General features: G+C 46.0%; 1 protein-coding gene across 1 annotated transcript in view; it reads right to left on the bottom strand.

Moving 5' to 3' along the window:
• The window catches only part of EBF2 (early B-cell factor 2), a 180,240-nt gene extending 158,782 nt beyond the window's left edge, over positions 1–21,458 (bottom strand). Inside the window, exons 1-6 of the mRNA XM_004685383.2 lie at positions 20,945–21,458; positions 18,496–18,652; positions 17,387–17,450; positions 17,001–17,056; positions 16,450–16,523; positions 9,480–9,548 (exon numbers count right to left, since the gene is read on the bottom strand). Coding sequence (XP_004685440.1) covers positions 9,480–9,548; positions 16,450–16,523; positions 17,001–17,056; positions 17,387–17,450; positions 18,496–18,652; positions 20,945–21,075 — 551 coding nt within the window. The 5' untranslated portion in view covers positions 21,076–21,458. The remainder of the gene's footprint in view (positions 1–9,479; positions 9,549–16,449; positions 16,524–17,000; positions 17,057–17,386; positions 17,451–18,495; positions 18,653–20,944) is intronic.
• Positions 21,459–22,182: the final 724 nt, after the last annotated feature.

Here is a 22,182-nt window from a genome sequence, read left to right as displayed (position 1 = left end):
CTGCCCAACATCCCCATTCTGTCAGTGAGAGGTGATAGAAATAATGCCCAAACTTTGGCAAATAAACTAACAAATTCCCAAAGACATAAAAAGGAAAGCACTCATAAACAATAGTCATATTTTCCTGTAAGTCCCCCTATTTCCACTCTCCATTTTCCAATTCTTTACTTTACAACTCAGAATCCACTGTTCTCTTCCCATTGCCAACAAAATAATGCCAACTATTTTTTAACACGTTTAGAATGTTTTCCAAAAATCTGTAACCAAATAATCTTTTTTAAAAGATTTATTTATTTATGCATACAAAAACTGGGGTACAGGCCAGAGGTGTGGAGTGTGAAAAGACTCACCAGACAGAGTGAGGAGCAGAACAGGCAGATCAACTGAAGTAGACTGCTGAGAGGAGCAACACGTGAGACACGAGAGGTCTGTTGAGGTCTGTTGTGCCATGTGGGTCAGCTCCCTGGCTGCAGGAGGTCAAACTCGTGTTGCAGTGGCTACAGATAGCTTCAACGTGCTGAGCTTTAATCACTTGTGCCACCAGAAAGGGGGCTGTACCCAAATAACCTTTCCAACTTCTCTTCCTGTCCCCCTTCACATGTATCCACGCTGATCTAAAACTATGAGCAGATGTAAGAGCTTCGCTCCTTTCCACGTGCCTTTTCCTATACATGTTCCTCCCAACTCCTTTAGCTTTAACTGCAGTGTCCTGCCGACCCAAAACTCATTCCTCTACTTCAGATCTTCTATAATTTTTATCTCTGCCTCTTTTATGACACTTTCACACTCTACGTGGTGTCCCAGTTACTTCTGTATACACCATGGTGTTTTCATCTAAACTATAAGCCCCTGACGGGAAAGCTTTGTGTCTATTCAGTCTTACTATCCCTAAGGGCACCTTGCGAAGTCTATGATATAATATTTACTGGATGCCTTGCAATGCTACAGATCTTCTTTTGGCATTGTTTTGTACCTATCTGCCACTGGAGGATAAGATTACTAAGCAGTTGTCAAATACAAGTGCTTACAGGAAAAGTTTTATTTGTCGTGGCAAAGGGCTCAATCATCCAAAGTCTATGACAGCTGGCACTCAGGGATTAATCTGTCACCTATGTTTACTGCTGCGGGTCTCTAGTACCCAAGTCAATGAACAGACACTGTGGGAGGCACTGGGGAAAACTGCTACATGTTTAAAAGCATAGAAACATAAGTATATTTGATACATCTATGTAGAGAGGTATTATTATTAATATCATAACCAAACTAATAAACATTAGAGAAGGCTTAAGTGACAAATGGTGTCTGACAGCCAAGAGTAGTCGGAAAGATATGGCAAGTCCAAGTAGGAAAAAACACCATTCACTCACCTTAACAAGAGAAAGCATAGGTGACCGATGTCAAATGAAAAGCCTTTGGCTACAAGAATTTGTATCTTGGAGGAAGTAGACTCTGAAGTAGGTCTTAAAAAAAGGGCTAGGGGCCCTCCCTGGTGGCACAGCAGGTTAAAGCACAGCACTAAGAAGCTAAAGCCACTCCAGCATGAGTTCGATTCCCACCAGCCCCAGAGGTGACCACATGGCATGGCAGACCTCTCCTGACCCGCCCACTGCTCCCCTCAGCAGCGTACTTCATCGATCTGCCTGTTCTGCTCCCCACTCTGTCTCTGGTGAATCCTCTCATTGCCCCTGCACCTCTGACCTGTACCCCAGTTCTGTGTGCACAAATAAATAAATCTTTTTTTAAAAAAAAAAAAAAGAAAGAAAGAAGGGCTAGCATTTAAATTAGCAGAGAGTTTGAGGTGGATTTGAGGATGGCAGAGAAGTTGTGTGTGCAAAAGGAGGAAATATTTAAAGTCTATTTGATGAAACAAACATTTTGATTCCATTTTCAATGATGGAGAAAGGAATAAAGAGACTAGAAAGTTGGGCCTTATCTACCATCCTCTTAATCTTCAGAGCACTTTTCGGTTTGTAAATATATATTTCTTTATGTGGTTATTTAAGCTGTCAGAGCCATGAGCGTAGGAACTATGCCTACTATTCCCTAGTGGTCTCTTGGTGCCAGAAGTTCACAAATATTTGCTTAATAACTGAACAACAGAAAATATTGCTACATGAATGGATGATGGATTGAACCAATGTAGAGATGACAGAGCCAGTTTATGTCAAATCCTAAAGCTCTTCTGCAAGTCCAGAAAGATTGGCCAGACAAGCAGAATATGTACAATTCTTACAGACTGACCCAACTACAGAAATGAACACCGTTTTTCAGTACCGTTTCTTTCCTCATTAGGAGCAGAGTGACTTTTTCAAAAGAAATTTTCCTTTTTACTTCTTGGTTCAGACGATCTCCTGGAGAAATGTTTCAATGCAACGAGATATTTTTTCTACACCTGCAAGTAGTAGACTCTCTTTTCTCCCTTGTCTCCTTAAAAATGGCCAAGAAACTAGCAAAGGCCTTACCAGAAGACATGAAAAAAATGATGCATTCACTTTGGGTAGATGATCTGTTTGGGTTATTTTAGTTAGAAAATCTCAACCCTCCCTAAGGGAATGGAATTTTCACTAAAAAAAAAAAAAATAGCTCGGTGTCAGACTTTTGTAGACTCTTCATAGGGACCAGGCTCCCCTACATTGGTGATGGGGAGTCTGACCAGAGAAGGCATATATTCATAGCTCCTGTAAATCATTGATGAGCAAGGAAGATGCATTAGCATGCCTGACACCCAAAACTGAATTTAGAGCTGGAAGATAATGTCGAGGTTGTCATTAACTCAAGATACTTTCTATTACACACAGGGAAACTGAGTCTCAGAGAGGCCAGACCTCTGCTAACATTTGACATCTAGCTGGTGAAAGGTCTGGGGCCAGAAGCATGTTTCCTGACCGTTCCAGGGCCATTTCTGCTACATTGTGCTGCCTCTTAGTCACACCAGGGGCTGATAGTCTGTCAAACCTGCCACACTTGAATGTGACATATAATTGCAGGATAAATGATACCCCACTTCCTACAGAACAGGTCCCCACCCTACGATTCCTATCAGTTCTTCCAGACTATGCTCACAAGACCTCCCCCTTCTTTATTTAATAAGTCCGAGTTCTCCAAAGTATTACCTTCCACTATGCCAAAATCTTTTTCTCTGTAACTTTCACCCATGGCCTGCACTCTAATTGTACTACTGAAGCAGGCTGTGATCTTGGCGAGTTATCTGACTCCTTAAAACTAATGTTTTCTTGGCCCTCCCTGGTGGCGCAGCAGGTTAAAGCACCACACTAAGAAGCTAAAAGCCACTTCTGCATGAGTTCAATTCCCACCTGCCCCAAAGGTGACCACATAGCTTGGCAGACCTCTCCTGACCCGCCCGCTGCTCCCCTCAGCAGTGTACTTCATCGGTCTCTGTTCTGCTCCCCACTCTGTCTCGGGTGAAGCCTCTTGCCGCCCCTGAGCTTCTGGACTGTACCCCAGTTCTGTATGCACAAATAAATAAATCTTTAAAAAAAATCTTTAATGTTTTCTTCTATAAAATTGAGACTTTTCTCAACCACTGAAGATTAATTAAGCTGATTTAATGAACACAAATTGCTTAGCACAATGCCCAGCACAAAATAAGTGCCAACTAAATGCTAGAGAAGTGTTGGATGTTGGTCTTATTCATCCTTCTCAGAGCCAGAATTCTTCACTCGATGTCAGTAATGACATATCTGGTTTATCCATTTCTGGGGAATATCCTGAAAGCTGTTTTGAGTAGCCTAGCATTGTAAGAATTTGCTAGACTTTGTGGATATAAATCGAATGAAAAGCCCAATTCCAACTGCTATCCAAATACCGCTTCTATGTCGACACCACTGAGGTTAAAAGCAGACTCTACGCCACAAATCAAGATAGATTAGCATGGAATTTGTTGGATGAATTCACAAGAAGAAAACCCCATCATTCAGGATTAATGAAATACCCTCTGGCACATGTGGAGGTGAGTAACAACTCTGCTCCCCACAGTTACTCTGTGAAAGTTGCCATCATATTGATGACACTTTCCTGGAGTGAAATGATACATCTGAGCAAGGAATAACAAGTACCGTGGGAAGGAAAGAGGATACAAGCACATGTTACAATGGAATAAGGTAGTCAGTGAGGTTGAGGGAAGTGGGAACAGGATGCATCAGATGACGGTGGGATGCAAGCAGGAAGCCTGGACAAAGGGCAGAGCAACAGGTGAAAATTCCAGCAAGATGGCGGAAGGGGAAGATTTCATTTAAAAATATGTGAGCCAGGGCCCCCCTGGTGGCACAAGGGGTTAAAGAACAGCACTAAGAAGCTTAAGCCACTTCCACATGAGTTCGATCCCCGCCTACCCCAGAGGAGATCCACATGGCGCAGCAGACCTCTCCTGACCCGCCCGCTGCTCCCCTCAGCAGTGTACTTCCTCAACCTGCCTGTTCTGCTCCCAAATCTGTCTCTGGTGAAGCCTCTCACCTTCCACCCCGCACCTCTGGCTTGTACCCCAGTTCTTGTATGCATAAATAAATCTTTAAAAAAAAATTTGCACCATCCCCAGGAGAATGGCAACTTTCCAAAAAAGAAGAAATAGCAAGTGTTGGTGTTGATGTACAGAAATCAGAATCTTTGTGCACTGTTGCTGGGGATGTAAAAAGGTCCAGCCACAGTGAACATGGTATGGGGGTTCCTCAAACTACTGTGTCATCCAGCAACTCCACTTCTGGGTATAGACACAAAAGAACTGAAAGCAGAGACATGAAGAAATCTTTCTACGCCATGTTGATAGAATGACTATTCACAATAGTCAAAAGATCAAAGCAACCCAAGTATCCATGGACAAATAACGGTAAATAAATGTCGTGTCATGGAATATTATTCCACTAAAAAAAGGAAAGGAATCCTAGCATGTGCAACGTGGAGGCACTTCAGGTCTATGTTAAATCAAGTAAACCAGACATAAAAGCACAAATGCAATATTACATAAGGCACCTAGAGGAACTAATTCACAGAAACAGAAAATAGAATGGTGATTGCCAGGGTCGGGGGTGGGGGGAGGGTGGAACAGAAGTTGCTATTTAATGAGGACAAAGTGCCAGTTTTGCAAAAGTGATAAAGATGATAGCTTTTACGCTATGTGTATCTTGCCACAGTTAAATTTTAACAGAAAGGGAAGATACTATCAGGAAAACCCTTCATGGACAACTAGAATCAGATATTTTTGAGTAACCCTTTTAAATGAGGGTCACTCTACTATTTGTTTGGCTTCTTAAAAAAGAAAATAAACAAAAGCACAGCAACATTTAAATGGTTCTTCTGGGAGTAGAGTTCAGAAAAGAGAAGACCAAGGTCCCAAGACATGTTATTGCTGCGTTTTGCCAGAATATGTCTGTTTTGGTTATTTATAGTCCACATAAGTGAAACCACCTGATAGCATTGCCTTTCACTTTCTGACTTATTTCACTTAGTCCAATCACTTCAAAGTCTATCCAGTTTTTCCCAAAAGGCACTAGCTCATCTTTTTAAATAGCTAAGTAGTGTTCCACTGAGAATGTATTCCACTGTTTCCTAGTCTAGCCTTCTGTCATTGGGCACTTCGGTAGGTTCCAGACTTGGGGGTAGTAGCTACTGCTTCTGAGATCCTAGCAATGCAGAAATCCTGTTGTATTAGTGTCTTCATGTTTTGACTAAACACATAGCAGGGGTGTCTCTGGACAAAAGACTGGAGCATTTGACACATGAGAAATAACTCGGAGCTACCTGCATCTTTAGTAAAAAAATATGCTACCTGCATGCAAGTCATCAAAAATTGCCTATACAGATTCAAAAGGAAAATGTACCCCTTCCACCAATTTGACATTTTCTGTGGTCACAAGAACAGGAACAGTAAGGATTCTATTTTTTTCCTCCACATCTTCCCAAGGACCATCAGATTATCCTCAGACCCAGAGATTCAGTAGCTATTCAGAAGAAGCTTCCAGATAAAGAAGGGAGTCTTAAAAGACTCGAGCACAGTCCCTGGAAAGCAAGATTGAAGTTGAGCTTCCCTCCGAAACCACAAAATATAAATCAGTTTGGGCCTTTTTATTTCCATAAACAAGTCTTTACAGACTAGATTAGGCTGAAGACAATAAGGATTATGCTTTTATTGTTGTTCTGTGCTGTTTTGTTCTTTTCTTTTGTTTTTGTTTTTCAGATCAGGACTTTGGAATTTTGCACTAAAAATTAATAAACCTACTCCCACTCTATAGACACCACACATCTGTCCACAGAAGGATCTGTTGGAAGCCTATGATTCAGCAGCTGTCTTCCTGGGCTGTGTGCTGGCCTGGCTTTTTGGAGAGGGGTGTGTTGCTGCCCAAAAATTCACAAAAACAACAAGAAATCAAAACTAAATTTATGTCTAGAGAGATGGAGGCAGGGAGTAATTAGCAGGGAAAAAAGTCCCAGTCTGGGGTTCAGACTTAGGAAATAGAGAACAAAGTCCCAGTGGGAGATGCCCTATTGTAAAAACCAATGGTTTTCAATTAAGGACCCACAAGGCAATAAAAGGTATTTTTCATATTTCAAGCAGCCTATTGGAAACTGAATATCTGCCCAGGATGTGGTCACATGGGCTAAATGAAAAGTCAAGTTGTTTCATGTTTGAGCTGGAAGTTTATTAAGTCAGTGTGGCAACACTGAGCGTCTCGTCCGGATCAAAAATTCTGGCCATTGATGAGATCAAGGGCACCTCTGGGATGAGATTTCCTTCCTACTCTGTTATATGTCTTTAGTTAAGAAAACTAGAATTACAGATGAATTATTGCATATTAGTTACAGGTTGGCAGGCAAAATCTTGCAAAATGCTCAATTCACCAAGAAAAAAATAAAAGGGGTCCATGGCATGAAGAAGTTTGGGAGCCACCCTGGGGCGTCCCCCCACCCCCTCCATCCAATGTGCAGAGTTCCAAGGGAATAAACAGGCTTCTCTGGAGCCAGAGTGGAACGTGCCTCTTGTGTGAGAAAACTCAAAGAGAGACGGTGTAAATTAACTGCATCTGGTTAGATGGAGAGAGACGGGGGAGGAGATAATTAGTTGGCATTAGAGGAACAAGGGCAGAGAAGAGTTCTATATTTACTCAGAGGAAATCCAAAATAGACTACTTTGCACCGGTTTGGTGTCGTGGGGGATTTTGACATCTCCAAGTCAGCAGACATTGAAGCCAGAGACAGGACCTCTGGATGGCACAATCCATCCATCCCCCTCCCAGAAAAGGAAGCCTGACTTCATCCCTTTTCATTTCCATAAATGAAAGTAATGAGGTAGTGAAGGTACAACCCAAAAGACATTCAGAAGCAGTAAGACAAGGCTTAAGTGAGGGAATGATATCTTCAAACAAAAGTCCTGCAATGAGTCAGCTGAACAATGCATCTGTTTATAATAATGGGTTCTCTTAAAACCTGATATCAGTCAATTCACAGTACCCTTCGGTATGTATGTTTCCATGTGTAGACACATAACATTTCGGAAGTAACACATATTTCAAGTGATGCAGAGACATCACGGGGCTGTTTTATTGTGCACAGGATAGTAAAAATAAATGCCACGGTCACATAAAGCTCCATAATATGCAGCCAAGATCCAATTTCCACCTTCTCAAAAGAATCTAAGGCATTTCAACACAAACAGGGAAATCTAATAGGGAAATCTTTTTTCTCCTAGAGGAAGACTATGTTCTTCAGTAATATGTATATTACATAGGAAGAAAACATACAATACCCTGCTTTATCCATGAGTACAAGTTACATGCAGCTTTATTGAGTAAATACTTCTGGATGCAGAGGCATTATCATGTAAGGGGCAGTTAGCATTCACAGGTTTGCAAACATTTCCAAAGGTGGTTTATGGGGTGTTTATTACAAGAAAAGATGTAACAATCATGTGGTTAGAGGCTCCGTCATAAAGGAGAAGCTCAAGTTAGTGAAAAGGTTAGGTGAAGATAGTGAGCTCAGTCTGCACACTGGAAAGGACTAGATCTGCCTCTAGGCTGCTCTCATGGGTTTCAAATCCCCACACACACACACTCCCCAAATCCAGAGGGCATTCTGGGAAGTTGGAGAATGATGCGATACGAAATCAGCACAGCCAGTTTCTCTAGGTTAGCAGGGGGAGGAAGGCAGAGGGGTGTGTGCCTACAAGCAAGGACAATTGTGTCCTCGTGCCAGCTCAGCTCCACCAGCTGTAAGTCACATCACATTCCCAGGACCAGTCTGCCTATCAAATGAGGAAGACAACTGACCGCAAAGAGTTCTTACCACCCTTTCATTTGAAACATCTGCATACTTTCAGAAAAGCCAAAGAAATTCTCGGTAGCTCCCTAAAATGGGTCTCATCAAACTCCTAAGAGGACAAAGGCACCACACACATTCAGCAAACATTTTACATTTGGTCATTATGCTCTTCCAAGCGCTTGGTGGAGGCTGCATCGTCACCATGGGTAGCCGAGCAGCTTTCTGAAACCTGCAGCAGCAGGCAACATCCTCCATCCACCAGTACACCAGGAAGAACAGAGATGTTGAGGGCTTTGTTCAAGGTCAGAAGCTAAAACAGGATCAGAATTCCAGCCTCTTCATTCCTAAGGCTATGCTATACTTTCCAAGAAGAAACCAAGCTGGCTTTCTGGGAAGAATGCCAGAGCTTCCATTCTCCCAACTGAGAATTCACTGGAATATTGGAATAACAACTTTGGAGACTGTGGTCTCTCCGATCCATTTCAGGACCTGACTAGAAACATGAAAACCCAAAGAAAGAAGCAATAGGGAATTATTCCGTTTTTTAACGAAAGAGAAAAAATTAGAGGTGGGAATTTGGGATTTCTTAAAAATTACATGATTGCTGGAAGTTAATTTGGTATTTCTTCATTGGTTTGTAAGTTCTGTTTCCAATCACAAAAACAGACAGCTAAAGATGCCTAAATCACATTTCAATGAATTAGCAGCATGTCCCAAAGAATCTTTCCCACTCTGAGTATAACAGAGAACCCAGAATGCAATCCTCTGCGGTAGAAAAGAATCTCTCCCAGTGCAACAGAGAGCTTGCCTTCATCCCCTAGCCCATCATATAAATTGATAGTCTTCAAGTCCAATAGCAATCACTAAAAATGATAAAGGGATCGCTGCTTAACTTGGAGTAACCTGTTCTGCTGGGAAACTGAGTAGAGCCCTACCCACCAGACAGGAAAGACAGTATCTTTTACCATCCATGCAGTCCTTACCAGGCTGAGGTTAACACACCTGGAAATGAATCCTGTCATAGATTTAGCGACTCAGGCTCAAAAAAGAGGGACTCTGATTTCTTTCAAGGTGACCAGAACAAGAAAGTATAAGATTGACAATAAGATAAAGTCAACCAAATAGCCAAACCCATGCCATCGCCACTCAGAGTTGAATTTCATCAAGGAAAGAAACCAGAAACATGTTTTCAAAACCAATTTTCCCCCTACCTGTCGATGATGACAGGGTCTGAAGGAGTCTCATTTCGGTTTCCACAACTTTTCTTTTCGCAACATCGACTGTAGATTGGGAAGGAACCAAAAGAATAACAGAAATTTGTTAAAAATCGAGCTAATACAATGCCCATAACAAATGTAAGAACATTCATAAAAAACAAATATTCTATAGGTAGCCTCTTAACTATCAGCTGTTTGAGAACAGAAGTTAGGGCCATATTTAAGAACAATACTGAACCTCAAGGTGAGCAATACTCATTCAAACTCTCATTCCATGACTTATAAACTGGTATTTTATAAATTGGTAATTCTCAGGAAATTATAACTGGGTAATTCCCAGAAAATCACAGAGCCACACTTTTTACCTTAATCACAGACAGTTGGATATCAAAGTCTATAATTTCACTTCATCCCGCCTACTGATTGATTTTGTGAGTGTATATTTTAGGTCTCTATACCCCAATAAATATTTGAAGAGAGGAACATATATAAAATAGAACCCCCAGGCAGCTCCCTGGATTAGTATAAACCGTATTTACATAACACCTTTTTCAGAAAGCTCAAAGCACTTTATAAACATTCATTCATCATTTTCTAAAGATGGAGAAAGAAGAAAAGAACTATGATGTACATTGTATTATATCAATAGGAAGGAATGACGTAGGGAGCTGTCAACCCTATCACCAATCATTTTCACCAAGTCCAGAACAGAAAGATGACCCAACATGTAAGCCCCAGTCCTAAATGTCTGCTTCCCAAGATCATCATGCAGTAAAGTGCTGGGTACTTTGTGCTCCAAATATGCTTGTGGAATTGTCTGAAGGGAAGAGAAAAAAAGGCTCTCCTAGAGCCTAGAACAATAACAACAGAAAGGAAGGACACAGAAGGACCTAAGCAGAGAGCAAAACATTCCAATCTGCAGGTAGTTGAAAGGTGAAAACCTCCAGTTGCAAGACAAATCCGAGGGACGTAATATACAGCATGATGATTATAATTAATACTGCTGTTCATATGTAGGAAAGTTGATAGAAGAGTAGATTGTAAGGGTCCTAATTATTGTAAGGGAACAAATTACTGTGTTTTCTTTTCACTGTACCTTTTGAGATAATGGACGCTAACTAATTATTATGGTAATCATTTCATAAAATACGTAAATCAAGTTATTATGCCATGCACCTTACATTTGTACAATGGTGTCTGACAATTCTATTGCAATAAGTGAGGGAAAGCTACATGCCCAAAAAATGTTAGTAGACTCTAAGTAATCAAAATATATGAATGAAGTAAAAAACACTCCCATCCAAAGAAACTAAAAAACACTCCCATCCAAAGATACCTGCAAGAAACATCTAGATGGTTGTGAAAAAGAGAAAGGAAATTCGGGGGCTAGGAAGTGGCAGCAGTCACTTTCCTTGTTGTCCACCTGTCACCCTGTCAGGACCACAACTTCTGAATACCGCTCATCTGGGTGCAACAACATGGCCCACCAAAAACTAGCAGATTGAAAATGTAGCCTTGATTTGGCTTACAGGAAGAACCTACCATCCATAGTATTTGGAAAATATGTCTCATAAATGTCATCAATGACCAAAATACATGTAAATACAGCCCTTCCCTGATAGTCTCTAGAGTTAGGACAATCCAGCACAAAAGGAACATTTCTAGAAGAAAAACAGGCCTCTAACATCTGACCCATCGCTCTCACTAACTAGCAGCCGAATGTCCTCAGATCTCTTGAATCCCTGGCTTTGCTTTCCTTCTATGTAAAATTTAAATGTGGCTCTAGATCATGTCTATAGCCCTGCTAGGATTAAAAAGTACATGGGACTGTGAGGTTCCCTAAGCACCCCTTAAAAGTGATGACAGGTGGCCTTCCCTGGTGGCACAGCGGGTTAAAGCACAGCACTGAGAATCTAAAGCCGCTTTCGCATGAGTTCGATTCCCGCCTGCCCCGGAGGTGACCACATGGCGTGGCAGACCTCTCCTGACCCGCCCGCTGCTCCCCTCAGCAGTGTACTTCGTCGATCTGCCTGTTCTGCTCCCCACTCTGTCTCTGGTGAAGCCTCTCACCTCCCCTGAGCCTCTGGCCTGTACCCCAGTTCTGTATGCATAAATAAATAAATATTTTAAAAAAAAAGTGATGACAGGTAAGGAAAGAAGTCACGTGACAGCACAGACCCAAAGGCCGGACAACAACTGGTCACAGGTTTCTTTCATGGTACTCTGCTGTCCACCTGCCCTCTCAGACCTCCCACAGAATCACAGGCCAATATTATTTAAAACTTTTAAAACCTTCATCTCTCTCCTGCAGGGACTTGTGTATTATTCAGTGAACAATTCTACCATTCTCAAAAAGTAAAATTTACTCCAGAGAAGCTAAAGAATTTTCACCAGATGGGCACAATGAGGTTTTAAGAAATGTAATCAAATTAGTAGGAAGCAAAAGGAAAATTGTCTCAATTTTTTAACACCTGAGTTTGCCACTGGGAATTTCTGAAGTAATATTTTGCCTTTGAAATTATATTAGGTCTTAACTTTTAAAATTTCTATCCACCCCAAGATTAACACCAATAAAAATGCTGGCCAGCTGCTCTTCCACCTTCTAAAGCCCTTGTCTCTCTTTCCCAACCCTCCACCCCCACCCACTTCATCTGCCTCGGCTCCTGTTTCTGTTGCTTACTTCAGCAAAATACCTCTGCTGGTCAAGCAAGGTTTTCTTCTTAGCAACACAATTACAAAAACCCGGTAAGTGCTAGTTACCTAAAGGCCTTCAAACTCAACTCTCCTGGACACCACCAGCACGTCCACCTAACCCCAAATATGTGCAATGTTGGGTACAATTCAGTTACAAGAGCACACACTGTCAGACTGTGCCAATCGGTTTGGTTTGAGTAGGAATAATTCTGAAGAGACTGAGTAAGTTTGCAAAATTGCTTAGCTGAATTCAGCTGCTTTCCATGGGGATTTTCTCTGGAGGAAAAGAAAAACAGATAAAAATGTAAGCCTGGTGCCAGCACAATACAACGTGGGGAATCGACTCAGGGAAGGAAATGTTATTCAAGGAAAAATGCAGAGAAACTAGGGCTCCATCTCCATTGTTCGACAACAACTTGCTTAAGTATAATCTCTCTGTGGACGGTCAGTGCAGAAAAGATGTAAGTATACAAATAACTGGAGTTGGTGGTTTTGCACTGTTTGAGCACTTCTAAAGATTTCTTTGAGTCAAAGCTAATTTTTTCTTTCTTTCTTTTCTCATCAAGTTGTCCTAGTTAGTATTTATTGGTTTCCTAAATAGTACTCAGTCCTATGCCAGCAACGTGAGCATTAGCAAAGGGAAATAGAAGGGGAAGACATTCATGAACCCAGATGCCAAGCCAGCACTCTGGAGTCAGGTATGTCGGTGGGTGACACAAAGGAAAGGGGTCCCTGAATTATTCTGACAGCAAACTCACTTCTCTCTCCCCTTTCTGTGTGGAGAAAGCCTGCGTAACCAATTTCAGGTTTAGCTAGTCTAGTTAAAAGACTTGTTAGGGTCATTTTCCAACAAACAACTCTGAAGTTTTTGACAAGTGTTTTTACAATGGAATAGGACTTTAAAATGGGAAATTAAACAAAGAGAAGAGGAAATGGAAGTTGGTACTGGTTAGCACTGTATTCTCAACTCCCACAGAGAGATTCAGAAGTGCCTTTTTACCTAATGAATGAAAATGAAACCTCTTCCTCTGCTCTTGCTTGGCTTAGTCAGGTTTGTTTTATTTTTGTACATATTTAAAGAAACTTCTGCCTCAATTTGCATACGGTTCTCTTTTGCCCTTCCCATCTCCACATGGAGTCTTTGAAGAGGGAAACAAAAATAAATAAATAAAACAAGTTGGGGGGGGGGGTGCTGGAGAGGAAGAAATATGAGAAATTTTATCCCAATCCTGAATCTTACCTGCATTTTTCAGAATAAAAGAAAAAGAGGTAGAAGAGGTGACTGGAGAAGAGAAAAAAACACGGCCAGGGACACAGGTTGTCCAGTGAGCCCAGACCAGCAAATGTGCCCTTTCCCCTCCAAAATCGGTATTAAAATTCAACCCTCAACTTTCAAAAATCTGTCTCTAATTTCAAACTCAAATAAGCGCACAGCATGGTGGCTTTTGTTTTGTTTTCTTCTCCCCAACTCCTCCCTGCGATTGCATAACAAAAGTGTCTAAATTCACACCATCTGGCCATAAAGACACTGGCCCCCACTGCCCGGCTGGCCCATCTGATTAGGGCCCTGTCTAGCCTGCGCCTTGTGGCGAGAAGTCACAGCTGTGGGGTTTGCTCGCGCTCAATACAACTCTGTTATTAGCCAGCTGTAGGCCTTGAGACGACTTCTGTTCAAATTATAATATCTTTTAACCCTCTGAGCATTGAGGGCACAGGGGTGGCTGGCAGCAACATAACAACTAGATTTCTCCTCGCTAATAACTGGCAAAATGAACTAACGCAGGGAAGAAGCAGAGACAACCTGGGAAGGGACAAAAAGTTATTCCTAAAGAGATTTATTTTGTTCCAACTCCCCCCCCCCAAGCTAAATACCAATTTATGAGCTTTTCACTAAGGATTACAGAACATAAACCCATCAGGGAAATTCCCAGGTATGCCCAAGAACACAAGCAAGTGACACTAGACACTATACATGCAATAACCATTGAAGATCAGGGCAAGCGATCCATCTTTCTGTTATAACTGCCTCTGAAATTGTGGGAGAAGGAACTTTCTCCCCTTACTGGGAATCAAGCAACTCTGACTGACAGATTGAATGAGAACTTCCCTTTTAGGTACAGCCAATATTTGCCATCGCCCTCCCCCACTCATCTCCCCAAATACACACACACACACAATACACAAACACACACACACACACACACCCCTGACACAATACCCATCCAATGGCTCATTTATTTACCCATAATTAATATTTGCTTTTCTTCCTAGTTTGGGAAGAAAAAAAGCAGAGCATCATCCCAAATCTCAAATGCAGAAAAGTTACAGTACATTAAATTTTTATATTGTGTTACTAATGCAGACTAAACTAGAAGCTTTAAAAATTGATGCTGCTACTTAAACAGCATAAAATGAGGAGGATTTGATTGGGCTTAAAAATAAAAATGTCAGTCTTAACTACAGCTGGATGGGGTGTGGGAGTATTATTTACAGAGACAGGAATAATTTGTTAGACAATGGGCCGGGGGTTTTTTTGCTTTTTTTTTTTTTTTTTTTTTCTCTTTTTTTTCCATTGTCTCCAAAGAGGGCCCTAGAATAAACAGTAACTTTTACCTTTTCTTTTTTGCTTTTTTTTTTTTTTTTTTAGTTTTCTTTTCAGGAGATAATCTCTCTTAACCAAGATATTTAAAAGTATAAAGAGGAATAAAAATCCACCCTCTGATTAACCAACCAAATCAAAGTGTTTGACTATTTAACCTGGGTATTACATGCAAGTTCATCTTGGAATTGTGTTTTCTTTCTGAAGGGATCTATCAGGGGGCCGTAGGTTAATGAAGTAGCTATTTCACTCATTACATGGAGGAGCACCTCTCAGGGCACCTCCAGCTCTGCCGGGAAGCCTGGGGTCCCCTCAGCTGAGGCCACTGGCAGAGTTGAACTTTGCATTTGGCAAAGTTTGTTTTTCTGGTACTTGGTCAAAACCAAAATAAACACGCCTAATTGTTATGGTTTCTTCTCTACTGGTGGTGGGGGGGGGCGATAGACACTGAACCCCGAAGCTGCCCATAAAGTAGTCCAAACTAACTCAGATGCTTTGCTACCCAAAACTAGCAAGTCTGAGATTGAAGAACACTCACAAAAGCACTAACAGAGTGAGGGAGAATTGAGATGTTGCTCCAGTCATAGATCTTTGAAGAAAGAAAAATGAGTATGGGATAAGCACTTTAATTTTTTATAGTAAAATAATCACTCTTTGCACCATTTATGCATACATATATGTATGTTTTATGTATATGTATGTATATTTTTGTATATGTATGTATGTATGTATATGTGCCGTAGGATCCCCAGTGCGAAGAGGGTTCCCCAACACATACTAGACACTCCATAAATATTCACTGAAAAAATAATAAATAAGTGAGTGAAGTTCTTCCAATTTTTTGAAATTTTCTGCTAGTTAGCAAAAAAATAAATAAATCAAGAAACAATGAATTGATCTGGGGTGAGGAAGACCTGAAAGGTTAGGAATTTGCACCTCTGACAACTTGGTTATCCGAGTTCCCTGTTGGTCCAGACCCCAGATCTTCCTGAGGAGGTCCTGAGCAGGGCCCTCTCATCGACTGGCGATCAACTGGACTGATTTATCCAGCCGCTGTTCCTCCTGAGCTAAGAAACTTCCCTAACCCAAGGGCCTTAGGAAGTCACTCCCGGGGGAAAAAGCCAGTGCTCGCGCGCGTCACAGACAGGTGCCTGAGCTTCAGGACAGGGGAGGCGGTCGCCCAGAACCTGGCCGCTCAACCCAAGGCTGCCCCTCGCCCAGACTGCAGTCCTCCGGTTGCTCTGACTCCGTAACGCCACAAGTGTCCCCTCCTAGAGGACCAAGAGCTGGCCAGATGGACAGGAACCCACCAGTACGATCCTTTCCGCATGGCCGAGACCTGTTCTGGGAAAACCCGGATCCCAAGCCCTTTGCAGGCTGCCGGCTACCGCTGGGCAGCTGAGACTTTCCCCGTGGTGAGGAAACTCCTCAGACGCCAGGGGGTGGCATCCTGCGTGGAGAAGGTTCCCTTTCAGTCCTACCTGCTGTGCTCTAAGAAACTTGCCTTTAAGTTCTCGTGAATTTGCCAGGCCACGTGTTTCCGGTGGGCCTCCCTCCCTGCGCCCCCTCCCTCCTGTAAGCGGGTGCCCCGGGACTGTACACCCGCTAGGTCGCCGACGCGGGTCAGCTGCCCAGTTCGGCAGCAAACTCCGCAAGACTATGCGCTCTTACCTGCACATCACTTCGTGTGTCAGGAGCACTCGGCACATTTCTGGATTCTTATTTTGTCCCTCATAAGCTATGGGCTGTAAGGAGATGGGAGCAGGAAGGGGAGGTGTGGAGGGACAAAGAAAAGGGACTTTAAAGTCAGCACGGAACCGTTTTTCCTTCTCATTGCCCACTATTTCTATCCCAGCCCAGAACCTAAGTTGTGGCCTGTTAAGTCCAGAGAAATGAAAATAGAAGTTTTTTTCCCCGGGTGCGGACATACTTCTTGCAGAGGAGAATGTTTGGGGGAACTGCGTCTCCCACAATCGTTTCCTCTCCTTATACCTTTGCTCACCTCCCCACATCTTCCCCCTGACCCCCATCTCCCCAACCAGACATGTGGGCAGAGAAAGTGTATTTTCCCCAAACAGAGTGGGTAAGGTGCAAGTTGATGGGGCAGCAGGTGAAGTCTGACCCACAAAATTGTGTCGGGTCCGGTAGGTCAAGAACAGGCTGAGGATGACAGGAGAGAGGGAGCCCCAAGGAGGAGGAGTCGAGTGGCCCCACCGGCTCACCTGCTTGGTGACCGAGTCAATGAGTCTGACATACAGGTCCTGCTCGGTGCGGACACCTGAGGGGTAGGGAAATGGACACGAGTCAAGAGTCGGGGAGCCCCCAACCTCAGGCACCCCACAGCCTCCTCCACCCGCTGCGGTGCCAACAGACAGGCAGCCGCTCCAGGCGGCGGTAAACAAACTGAGCCGTCCTCACCGAGAGGGGGAGGCTTAAACTACCTAGCGCCCACCTGCCTCCGCCGCCTGCTGGAGCCTCGCAAAAGTCGGCTCCCTGTCCCTTTGCCCCCAAGCTACGGCGACCGGATCCACTGCCTCCCTGCAAAGCGCAAGGTGCGGGCGAGGCGCCGCCGGCTGCCGCGCGCCCGCCCAGTCCGCGCAGCGCTCACCGTTGCTGTAGAGAAGCTGTAACTTGTAGTGAGTGCCGTTGTTGGTCTTCTCGTTGCCTTGTTCCTGAAAAGACAGGCCGCCGTTGAGTTGTTTGTTTCCAAACAACCAAAATGATGGGGAAAAAAGAGAACTCTTTCCCACTGCGCTTCCAGAAGCTTTTCTCCCGCTCAGCAGCCGGCTTGAACAGCCCGCGGCCCGGCCCCCCCAGGGTCAAAGGCTGCAGCGCCCGGAGCTGGCCGGCCTCCGAAACTTGCCAGGCTCGAGGCCGCTTGACCTGCTCCAGCCCTTCGCCCTCCCCCTTTAAAGTACCCGCAGAAACGCTGCTCTCCCGCGGCACAGGCGGACGCCGCGCCACTAACGCCCTTAAGCCAGCCCACCCAAGACTTCGCGGCTCGAGCCACGCTCAGGAAGCTTCAGGGCTTCTCTTGGCAGAAAGGGAAAGGGTCCTGCTTTGGGAAGGGCAGCATTCCAGCCTCTCCCGCCTGCACCGGGGGCTCCCGGCCACCGAGTTCACCGAGTTCGAGGCCCAGGTGGAAGAGGAACCCAGGGAAGCGCAGTTCGAAAGTTTGCTTTGCAAAGCCGAGAAACAGACCCGGGAGGGCAAGAGACTCCCCTCGCGCTAGCTTCTTTTGAGATGAAACCTAGCCCCACACCCAGGCCCGGGATGTGGAGAAAGGGTTCAGTCTGGAAAGCGGGCTAAGGCTGGGCGGTGCGTTTCCGTTCAGTGCCACTTTCTCCCACCCAGCCACCGGAGCTGGAAGGGGCAAAATCATGATCATCTTTTAAATGACTACCCCGGAGAAGGGCGGCGGCGGTTTGGGGTACAGTTTTAAACTATGCTCCAGTCGTAGCATTTGCCCTGAACTCAGGTCAAGACGCAGAGGCTCGCGGCACAGCCCCAAGCGCTTCTGCGGTGTGCGCGGTGCGGGAGTGGCGACTGGAGGAGGTGCGGGGAAATCGATTGATTTAGAGGTTGGGGTGAGAAGCCTCGATTCATCATCCCTGCTGATGTGAGGGGGAATGTGTTGCGAGTGACAGATGGAATCTTTAGTGTTTTGCAAGGAGGTAGTTATTAGACCGCCAGGGGACAAGGGAGACCTCCACTTACTTTGTCGTTTTCCACAAAGTCTACGAAGGCTGTGCGCTCAATCTCCACCGGCTGCCCCTGCCTGTCATAAAGCGCCAGCACGAAGTGAAAGAAGTTGGATTTCCTCAAGTTGGAGGGAGGCTGCTTCTCAAAGTGGGCCCGAGACAGAGCGACTCCGCTGCACAAGAAGAGAGAGGATGTCACCGGGCACAGGGAAGGAGAAAAAGACACTGTGTTACCAACTCACCGGTGCACTGCAGTGGGCCATGGGCCCAGGTCCAGAGTCCTGCACTGGCCCTGGCCTATTTCAGTTCAGATGGAGAAGTGGGGACTCCTTGCAGTAGTTGCAGCGGCCTCTGTGGCAACACCCCCAGCTGCAACTGTCCCTGCAGTCCAGTGTCTGGACAGCCCAGCACCAGGAAACTCACTGTCTGGCCTTTACTGAAGGCTGGAAGGGTCCGGAGCAGTCCTGCCACCCCGATGATCTCCTTCAAGTGACACCAGTAACTGGGTCAGCACTCAGACCTGAAACCCAGGGTTAGGACAAAAAGTGCCTTGTTGCTTTTTTAAAAGTGACCTTTATCCTTCACCTCCTTTGAGTTGCAGATCGGGAGCTTGTGCCCACAATGCCATCCACGCTGACTCAGAAAGGCCAAGGTAAGAATCCCCTGGATGTGGGATGGAAGGCTGGAACCCAAACCTCTGTCCTACTGGGAGAAGCCTCACCCCAACTCCCTAAAAAGTTGCACCTGGGACAGTGGAAGAGGGGAATCCCCACCGCCAGTACTGGGAATATAAGTGATACTAGGGACCCCAGTTGAGCTTGGAGAAGCTAAAATGTTATTAAGAGGCTGAGGGAGCCCTTGCTGTGACAAAAGGGATTCCCACTCAGGTTGTAGCTCCAGGCAGTACCAGCCAAACCCGCTGACCACCAAACCCGTGTTGGAGGCCCAGGGAGATGCAGTCAAGCATAGTGAGCGTGTGCACCCACCTCCCCACCAACCTGTGGGGGCCAGAGACAAACTGGTCCTCAGATCACATTGAACAGGGATGGGGGGGGGGGGCAGACCAGCGCACAGATGGCTGGAGTTAGTTACCCTGTGGCGCAGGGGTCTCCTGGCCTCATGTCCAGCGGGCGAGCACTTTTATTCATATGAAGAGTGTTAAATACTGGTTATACTCCCCCACTCAAGCTGCCAGCTCCAACTTCAATTATTGATCGGGAAAGGAAGGAGGTATCTTTAAGTTCTGCTTGTTTAAAGAAATGCGCCGGCGCCTACCGTCGGCTGATTTCGCTCCGCCAGCAACCCAACGAGTGCACAGACAGCTGCGAAAAGCCACGACCCGGGTCTGCCCGAGGGTGCCGTGCATCGTGGGCTTGGGCAGGCAGGCGGGGGGCTGCAGTCTGACCTGGTCCCCATCACCAAGAGACTTTCGCTTCCTTTCCTCCAAAGGTGGCCACGGGTTCGTTCTACCCGGGACACGTGGAGACGATTCTGACTGGGGAAGGAAGAATTTCTCCGCCTGGTGTCCGGACTTAGAGGGGGGTGACTGGCAGGACGGAGGGAGTAGCTGTAGGGGAAAGTTAGTGGGCTCTTTGGGGACAGGAGGCTGCCTCTCAGCAAGCAAGGACACGAAACCACAAATCCCAGCTCAGTAGTGGTAGTGAGAGAAGGGACCAGAACGTCGTCGTAGGGTGGCATCTTGAATAAGGCATTTACTACCCCACCTCGAGACGCTAAGAAACAAAGTCAACTTCGCGGAACCGCAAAACTAGATGTTAACCCTCCCTGCCTTGCAGCGCGTCTCCTTCCCTCGCCTTCGTCAGCTGTTTATTCTACTGTTATTCCTTCCTCTTCTTTCTCACCCCCTCCTGCCAGCGTCTGGCCCACTGTTTTATCTCTGGCTGGAGCCCTCCAGCCTGTCTCCTCCTCCCAAAGTTCCGGGCCGCTTTGCCTTCCCAAGCCGCGCTGCGGCCTCTCCAGTGACTCTAACCGCCGCCGCCATCCAGACGCCGGCTCCCGGCCTCCAGGAATCTTCCGGCAAGATGCTGGAGGAGCCGCGCTCGAAAGCCGCGTGGCGAAACCCGGGAGTCGGCGGCAGCCGCCACTCGTCTCTCGGCCACGGCTACTAGCCCGGGTCCTCGCGCTCCGCTGTCTGCGCGGGACCAGGGCCTGAGCTGTGAGGTGTCCGGTGCTACTTTGTCATTTTCCCTGCCAAAGAGTTGTCTATAGGGGGCAAACCCAGGCAGTTAAAAAAAAAACTCGAGAGCTAGCTGCGGGGTAAGTGTTTCCCTGACTGCAGCGACATGCCTGCCCGAGGGCGAGCTCCAGCGAGCGCTGGGCCAGAGCGACAGATGGGGGGGGGAGAGAGGACGAGGGGAGGGGGGAGAACAGAGAGAGGCAGTGAGAGCAGGGGAGCGAAAGGGAGAGACTTTGCGAGCGTGATGATCGCGCAGTCGTCTCCTTACCTCTGCGCCGCGACGTTAGCGTCCACTACGCCGACATTCCGGACCCAGGACCTGACCGAATCCATCTCGGCGCCCAGCGATTTCTCTTTCAGAGTTGGTCCTCTTCCTAAAGTATCTTGAATCCCAAACATTTAAAAAGTCTGCTCTACAGTCGCTTTAAAAATAAGAGTTACAACACAGTCCTTACTGTTTCCAATGCTGTCACCAAACCGTCTCCTCCAAAACAATCCAAAGGATCAAGTGCCGAAGTTTGAGCCTCTTAGAAAAGGGGGGAAAAGAGAGAAAGATAACGGTCCTTCGCTCCTTGTCAAGAGAGTCGGATGTCAAGTTTGGGTTTTATCCTCCGCAAGTTCAAATCTGCCCCCACAGGCCCTCTGCCCTAGGTCGCTCGCATCCTTCCAGCGGCAGCGCAGCCTCCAGAAAGTGAACACAATTTAGAAGCATCACCTGTTCTGGGAGAAACAGGAGGAGATTGATGACTACCTAATCTCTCTCCTTCCTCCTTATCCCCCCTCCCTACTACTCCCCACCGCTCCAATTTAGAAAAAAAAAAAATCCCCAGCAGGATCAGTTGTAAAAGGAAGGGGAAGACCCAGAGCCGAGAGGAGGCGGTGGCTGAGAGCGCCGCGGAACCGGGCTGCAGCCGCGCGCGGGCCCCATGAATGGGTTACTACCGCCCGGGCCTGCGGAGGCGGAGCTGCAGCCCGATAAGGAGCCTCATTTGCATGGACGCTCGGGATTGGCCGGCGCTGAGCTGTCCGGGCCGACGTCCTCCCGCAGCGCGCGGCGCGCTGGTGGTGGCTAAGAGTCGGGGAGGTGAAAGGGGACGAAAGATACCCAAGTGCGTCCTTGCCCCAACTCCGCGTGCGCGCGCGGGATGGGGACCCCCAAATCCCCACTATAGCGGGGGGAGCCCGGCCCCGAGGATGAGACGCGTGCGCTCAGTCTAGCTGTGGAAGCAGGAAGCCTCCGTGCAACTTGCCCCTAGATATAGATTTTTGTAGCCTGCTAGGAGACATTTCATTGCCGGGCTGGGAGCTGCACGTTTGCGAAGAGGAGTGTGTGATTACATGTGCCTAGTGTTTTGTGCAAACGTTCCCCAGAGCAACCCAGTTCCCTGAAAGGCTCTCTCTAGTCTCCTGGAGTTACGTGGTGACACATATTTTGTGTGCGGTTTGCAAGTTGTTGAGAGAGGTGAATGTATGAATGAAAGCGGGGGAGGGGTGAGGGTGGAGATG

This window comes from Condylura cristata, unplaced genomic scaffold (assembly GCF_000260355.1).
Source record: "Condylura cristata isolate star-nosed mole 26May11 unplaced genomic scaffold, ConCri1.0 scaffold00018, whole genome shotgun sequence".
Lineage (NCBI taxonomy): Eukaryota > Metazoa > Chordata > Mammalia > Eulipotyphla > Talpidae > Condylura > Condylura cristata.
The sequence above is the reverse complement of the archived record's forward strand: the minus strand, read 5'-3'. Positions and strand labels throughout refer to the sequence as shown.